Source organism: Zonotrichia albicollis, chromosome 17, assembly GCF_047830755.1.
Source record: "Zonotrichia albicollis isolate bZonAlb1 chromosome 17, bZonAlb1.hap1, whole genome shotgun sequence".
Classification (NCBI taxonomy): Eukaryota; Metazoa; Chordata; class Aves; order Passeriformes; family Passerellidae; genus Zonotrichia; species Zonotrichia albicollis.
The window spans coordinates 1,177,570-1,185,000 of NC_133835.1; the positions used below are offsets into that span (position 1 = coordinate 1,177,570).

The 7,431-nt window shown below is 46.8% G+C and overlaps 1 protein-coding gene across 5 annotated transcripts in view; it reads left to right on the plus strand.

The window, feature by feature from the left end:
* The first annotated feature begins 13 nt into the window (after positions 1-13).
* Positions 14-7,431, plus strand: part of RBL1 (RB transcriptional corepressor like 1) — a 27,967-nt gene continuing 20,549 nt past the window's right edge. For 2 of the 5 annotated variants that reach the window (XM_074553465.1, XM_074553466.1), the window contains exons 1-7: positions 15-200; positions 310-443; positions 1,361-1,561; positions 2,955-3,019; positions 3,111-3,502; positions 4,242-4,291; positions 5,926-6,109. In XM_074553465.1, coding sequence (XP_074409566.1) covers positions 69-200; positions 310-443; positions 1,361-1,561; positions 2,955-3,019; positions 3,111-3,502; positions 4,242-4,291; positions 5,926-6,109 — 1,158 coding nt within the window. In that variant the 5' untranslated portion in view covers positions 15-68. Of the gene's footprint in view, positions 201-309; positions 444-1,360; positions 1,562-2,954; positions 3,020-3,110; positions 3,503-4,241; positions 4,292-5,925; positions 6,110-7,431 lie in introns of all 5 variants that reach the window. The other 3 variants (XM_074553467.1, XM_074553469.1, XM_074553468.1) reach the window with 3 other exon arrangements.

Consider the following 7,431-nt stretch of genomic DNA (forward strand, 5'->3'; position numbering starts at 1 on the left):
CCCCCTCGCCCGCGCCGCGGCGGAAGCGGCCCCGCCCTTCCGGCGGTTTTGGCGCGCGCTCCGCCGCCATGTCCCGCCCGGGGGCCGCCGATCCCGGTGCCGCCGTGGAGCGGCTCTGCCGAGAGCTCAACCTGGACGCGGCGAGCGCGGCCGAGGCGCTGCGCGACTTCACGGCGCTGCGGGGCACCTACAGCCTGGAGGTGAGCGGGGCCGGGCGGGGGCGGGCGGGCGGGGACGGGCGCCGTCCCGCCCTGGGCGAGCCCGCGGGACGCGGCGCTGCCCCGGTGACGGCGGCGCCCGTGCCCGCAGGGCGAAGCGCTGCACTGGTTGGCCTGCGCGCTGTACGTCGCCTGCCGCCGGAGCCGCGTGCCCACCGTGGGGAGCAGCCCGATGGAGGGGAACGGCGTCTCCCTGACCCGCATCCTGCGCTCCGCACGCCTCAGGTGAGCGCCCCGCCCGCGGGCCGGGCTCTGCCGGTGCCGAGCGCCGGGAGTGCCGTGCCCGCCGTGCCTGCCCTGCCCTGCCCCTGCCCTGCCAGAGCCTCTAGCCCAGGTGCCGCTCCTTCGCTCCCAGCGCTGCCAGCTGCGGCGGGCTTAAAGCAGTAAATCCGCTGTTATTACAGATGGAAATTAGATGCAAACATTAATTTCCAACTTCAAGCCTTTAGGAAAGCACCTGTGTCGGAGCAGCAGCTGTTCTGCACACGCCAGTTGTTTCTCTCAGTAGTTAATTTTACCACAAACATCTCGGTGTGTGCCATCCCGGTACAAGGTGTGTCTGGCTCAAGATTCAGGCCAAATTCGGATGGAGTGCTGGTTTTTCTGGGAACACAGCACTGTTGGTCACAGAACTCACCTTCTGCACGGCCCCCGGCGCAGCTGCCCTGGGGACACGGGGCCGGAATGTTGCTCTTGCTCGTTCCATTTAAAGACCCCACTTCACGCTGAGCTGCTGGAGGGGTTGGGAGTTATTTACATCCCCAGCTGAGAGGCGTTTGTGCAGGTAGCTTTGACAGGCATCTACTCTTGGCTTGTGTTGTTGCCTGTCGTGCACCCGCCTCAGCACAGGCAGAGCTGTGCCTGCACTTTGCTGCCCGCCCTGCCCTGCTCTGTACAGCCATGCTGGCAGCCTCCACACCAATTTAATGTTCCCCTGCCTTAAAGAGGGTCAAGGAGAAATCCCAGCGTGATAAAAGGCAAAAAGCTGATAACATATGGTTTGGGAGTCTTATCAAAATAAATTGTAAATCCACATAGTAATTATGTCAGTCTTCAAAGGAGTGAGTATGTCGCATTTTGGCTTTTTAAAATTTTAGAGTGGAAGTTAAAGCTCAAAACAGACTTTTCTTTTTTCTTTTAAGTTTAATTCAGTTTTTTAGCAAAATGAAGAAGTGGATGGACATGTCAAACCTGCCCCAGGAATTCCGAGAGCGAGTTGAGAGGCTGGAGAGAAATTTTGAAGTGTCAACTGTGATTTTCAAAAAGTTTGAACCAATATTTTTTGATATATTTCAAAACCCTTTTGAAGAAAGTTCCAAACCGCATCGAAGCAGGAAGCAGAGGTATTTCTTAGGTTTGATGTGACTTTTCCCTGGAAAGAGTTAGACTCAGTATAAGTTTATGAAAATTAATTTCCAGAGTGATGGTGTCTCTTTGACTCTGAAATGCTGCCAGTGCAGAGCCACCCCTGAGCCCGGTGGGTGCCGCTCAGGCCAGCTGGGCTCCCCATGCAGCTGCTGTTGCACAGGAGCTGTCCCACAGAGAGGTGTCAGGGCGTGCTGGGGACAGGTACCATGGGGTGGGTTAGCTCCAGGGTACAGTGAGATCAATGCTTGAACATTTGCAGAAATAGCTGAAAAGCACAGGAGTGTTTTGTGTTGGCACAGTGCTGGCTGGGGGCTGGTGTCACACACAGCATGGTCCCTCTGCTCAGGGCTGTCACATCCCTGTGGCCTCCATGCTGCCATGCTTGCCAGAGGAGTGGGAGCACAAATGGGAGGAAGTTACAGCTGATGTGCTCGTTTTTATGACAAATTTGGGAACTGAAATGAAATTTCCTTTCGGGAAGGGAAAAGGAATCTTGCGATTTCAATGGGGACCAATAGAGGAGTCTTTGGTGCATGTCCGTGCTGTTGGTGTCATCTTCAACACACACATGGAATGTCTGCCTTACTGAAAGGAGCTCATCCATGCTCCCTGCAAGGATATGTGGCTGTGACAGCTTTGTAGTGAGATTGTAACCCTGGGGATGAGGGAGCCAAGCTGTGATCTGCAAGGTGTTTTTGTCCGTTTCTGTGGGTTCTGTGGATGTGAGGGGGGATAATTGTTGTGGTGCAATGCTCCAGTGTCCTCCCACAGGCAGAGTGCAGGGGAAGGTGCTTTGTTGGTGTTCCTTTCACAGGGCAGTTTTGGTTGGTGCCACTGCGGCTTTGGCTGCTCTGTGGGTTGAGTCATGTCCTCCTTGGTCTTCCAGCTCCGTGGGCTTGGATAGTTCTGCTCCAAACAGGAGTCAGCAGCTGAGCTGTAGTACAAGCTATAATTGCCTGTTCTGAAGGGATGGCTGATGCTTTAGTAAAATATTTTGGAAAAACCATCACTGGAATATATGTAGCCTTTGTCACCTCCCCACGTGTGGCTGTAGGAGGGTTCTGTGGGAGGTGTGAGAACAGCAGAATAGTGTGGCAGGGTCAGAGGCCAGAGGCAGCCTTTGGCTTGGGAACAAGGTTGGGAAGTCGTGGATGTGTGCAGGACGCTGGAGCTAGGTCAGGCATTGTCTGTCAGGCAGTGAGAGCTGAACTCAGGACATGTAGCTTATATTGTGCCTTAATGTGAAATTAAGACAGCAGCTTCAGCTGCTGTTTTGAGCAGGGAAATGGAATGAAATTTGAACTGTAGAACAAGGTCTGGCTTCCTGGAACTGAAGAGAACTTCTCCCCCTGTTGTTCTTGTTGACAGGCGGGTGCCATGCAGCGTCAAAGATCTCTTCAACTTCTGCTGGACTCTCTTTGTGTACACTAAGGGTAGGCTGCTTGCTTTGCCTGCATGGTTTGTATACATTCCCAGCTGTGAACTTCTGTTGTGTTGCTTGACGTGATGTGCTGTCTCTTAAAGGTAATTTCCGTATGATTGGAGATGATTTAGTAAATTCCTATCATTTACTTCTGTGCTGCTTGGACCTGATTTTTGCCAATGCCCTTCTGTGTCCAAACAGAAGAGATTTGCTAAATCCATCATTTAAAGGTATGGTGGGGATAGATTATTTCCAATCGAGTGTGCTTTGTTCTCTTGGCTCATTTGAAGTGAAGTTGAAGGTTGGTTGTCTTCCCCCCTCCTGGCTCCCAGGCTTACCAGTGGAATCCCACACTCCGGAGACGAAGGGCTCTGAGGATCCTCCCTGCATCATTGGCACGCTCTGCGAGCTGCACGACGGGCTCCTGGTGGAGGCCAAGGGCATCAAGGAGCACTACTTCAAACCTTACATTGCAAAGCTGTTTGATAGGAAGGTACATCTTGTGAGTTTTATCAGCGCTTGCTGGTGCTCCCTGGTGGTCTCGAGGTCATTTAAGTCCTGCAGGTTCCACAGGGAACTTGTTAATGAGCAGAGGAACTGAGACTGGCTCAGGTTCTCTTTGCATTTTAGCAGGACCAGAATTCCCTCACACTTTTAATGCTGTGTGCTGGGAGGTCTCCTCTGTTTCAGCGTTTTATGTCTGTAAAGAAGCTTTCCTTTCTTGGCAGTGTGAAACTGAATCATGAAGGATGGTGTTTTCTTCAGGCACAGGAAAAGGGATCTCCTTGTGAAATAATTGTGTGGAATGTCTGTCAGTGGGGTGTGTGTCCTGCTGCTTTTCTTGAAGTTGAGCAAAATGCTTTGAAAGGAGAGGTCGAGGTTGCAGATGTACAAATTGTCCTGTCTAGTTCTGATCCTGGAAATGTTTTCCAAGCTCTGTGGAAGCATCTTTGTAGTTGCTCATTGAGCCAGTCCCTAAGCCAGCAGTGAGCAGATGTGGCATTGCAGGGCTGGCTCTGAGCAGTGAATTTGTCTGGAGCTTGGATCCAGCTGGGCTTTGTGCTCTGTCTTGGTAATGGCACTGTAGCCCTTTGGTCCAGGCCAAAAAAAAAGAGTCCAGTTATGCACCTAAATCTCTTTTTTTTTTTTTTTTTTGACTAAAACCATCATGCTCACACACTTGAAACAGTTCTGATTTGATTATCTAAGATACTTCTGCTTTTTATTCTTAGATCTTAAAAGGAGATTGTTTATTGGATCTTTGCAACTTTACAGAAAATAGGTAAGCTACAGCTTTTGTTCTCAATCACAGGTCTTGGTTCATGTCTAAAGCACAGGCCTTTGTGTACTGAATCTCAGTTTTACTGTTCCATTGTGATTCCATATCTAATGGGTTTTGAGTATTTGACCACCGAAGCTGCTCTCTGGCTGAAACACTTTCTGGATCAGAGGTGTGGCCATTGTCAGGAGTTCAAGCTGCAGGGATTTTTTCTTGGTACCAGGTTTTTTGGTGCTTGCTCTGATTTTCTGGCAACCATAATCTTTGAATAATGTAATGCAAACTAAAACCTTGGCTCTGAAGGTTACAGATATGCTTCTATACACATATTATTTCCAGGTAGGGAGGTCTCTAAATTTATTTCTCTATCTCTAATTGAGTGTATAAATCTGTGAATATGGCAGATGGACTCAAAAGAATAGGAAGCAACAATTGCAAAACCACAGAAAAGAGGTGAACAATTTCAATGGGAGGGAAGTGTCGTTGTTTCAGAAACTCTGAATTCACTTTGAAAGCTACTTTAAATGCAAACTATAAAAAATCTTTGTCAATTTTTTTGCCTTTTACAAAAAAAACCTAATAATTTGTTTCTGCCTTTTGTTTGTGAGCTTTTAACTTGTTGGTTTGCTTTGGGAATTTTGAGCAAAGACTCACTTGTTTTAACAATGTAGATAACACCTCAATTTAGATATAAAGTCGTTTCTTTGATCATTGAAAACTGAATTTCTCTTAGTATTTCTACTTTAAGATTAATAGTCTTCCTTCAGTAACACTGTCATATGGAATGATACAAAGGTCCCTGTTCTTTTGCAAGTAGTCTGACATCTCAAAGACTCTTGTAAGCATCTCTGGGGTTTTTTTTGTCCAGCTTTCCACAGACCTTTACATTTTCCTAAAAGACATGGGGCAGCTGAACCTGTGATGCAGTGAGGTTTCCTGTGGGATCACAGGTTGCTTGTGCCATGAATACATTATTATATTCCATTATTATACATGCTGGAACTGCATTCCTGGCCCAACTGCAGGCAGGATTATTGGTGCAAACCATTTCTGATTTTCATCCAGAAGTTCCATTCTGCTTCCCAAGTATATGTTTAAAGCCTTGCAACCTTGGGATTAAATATTCCTTTTTTCCCAGCTGGGTTTGGTGGAATAAAGAAAATGAAGGATTTGTTTGGTATCACATGTCAGTGATGATTTTAGAAATAAAACCCAGTCAGAAAACTCCTCACTTTCCCCTACTCTGCACCATTATTAGAATTATGGGCTACAGAGTGGCAAGCCCAGAAGTGCAGCACTGGGTGCAGTTCTCCCTGGTGCACAGATTTAACCTCTGAGCAGCACTTCCAGATTGGTTTATTCACAACTGGCGTGAAAGCCAAGTTGGTTTTTCCCTCTTCTTACTGATACCCAGATTGTGGTGGAAGGTGATTCCTGCAGTGATGCTGGAGAGGTTTGGGGTGCAAGGGCAGGCAGGGATGGCCGGGCAGGCTGCTCAGGGAGGCGGGAGCAGCCCTGCTGCCAGAGCGTGAAACTCTGACCCTGTGTTGGGCTGGGGCAGCTCCTGAGCTCCTGGGGCACCTTCTGTGTTTCTCAGCAGCTAAACCTTTGCTCTCAAACCTGGGCTTCTCTTTCAGCAAAGCACTGAATAAAGAGTATGAAGAGTATGTTCTGACCGTGGGTGACTTTGATGAGAGAGTTTTCCTGGGAGCTGATGCTGAAGAAGAAATTGGCACTCGAAAATTCCCTGAAGATGTGCCAGGAGAGAAAACGGCAGCACGAGCTCACATGGAGTGTCATCTGCAGCAGCATTTTGAAAAGGTGATTCATTTAACATGGCAAGCTCACTTGAAGATCTCCTTCAAGTTTTCTCACCCTTATGCACTCTTTGAATCATTGAGGTGGCTTGAAATTTCTTCTTCCTGGGAGAGGAAGATGGTGAACACAGGCTTCAGTGCTGTCTTGCTATAAGGAGAAAAGGTGGTATCTTTTTTCCTGTGGAATTTTTAAAATAACTGTTCCTTCAACAGAATGAGTGCACTTTCATGTGTATCGTTTGGTTTTGTCCACGAAAAATCAGTAAGTAATTAATACTCAAATACATATTTGAGTCTTAGTTTTGATCGAGCTTCATTTATACCCCACAATCATACCACAAAACCTTGACACCCACTGTTTCATTTCTTAGGAAAGGAAAAGTCAACTTTTCTATGGAAAATAGGATTCACACATAAGCCTTAACAAAGTCTCTCTTCATTACAGAAAGTAGCCTATAAACAGAGTTAATGTTTCACTGTGTTTAAAAATGTATCTAATGAAGCTGACATGCAGGAAAACAGTTGCTTGATGACTTTTTAATCTTGGATAAGGGGGAAAAATAGTATTGGCTGTGTGAAAGAGCCATATACTGTTGGATTTACATATCAATTAAAAAAATAAGAATTCTTATTCTGCGATACTGGTGCAAGTGTAAATGAATCATAGGTCTTGGCTTTTTCTCCCAAATATAAGTGTATTCTATAACCAAGCACATTAAAGATGGGAGTTTGGAAAGGGTTTTTTAATTCTAAGCTTCAGTTTCTGTAGTACAATAATATTACTGTTTATGCATAACAGCTGCAGGCTTCACCTTTTCTCACTATTTGCCTTGTATCTTCAGAATGTTGTCAGTTCAGATAATTAAATCCAAAAACTTTATTGTGTCGCTTCCAGACAGCAGGATCCAAATAGATAAGTACAGTCCACAGAGCTCCGTCTGCTCAGTGCCCCTGCATCCTTTGGATGGAGGATGTAGGGAGCCCCATTTCCCAGGGAATGTTCTCCTGGAACCTCCCCTGGGCAGCTCTGCCACCCACTCCTTGTGTCACCAGCTAATGCAGTTGGCAGCTGAGAATGGAAGCATGTGCTTCCTCTTCCTTGCCCTGTATTTTCAATGTTCAAATAAGCCTAAAAAGTTACAGGTTTTAAGATTTTAGGTCTTGTTTTACTGTGTTTTAGTTGTAAAATCCCTTTGGGTCAATTTTTGTCTGCTCAAAGATTTGTTATATTTTCTATTTATGGAGATTTTTAGTCACTTCTGAGCTGTCAGGTGAAGCCTTCACGTGGTTCTACTAGTGGTGTAATTTTAATCTTCGAAGGAATTT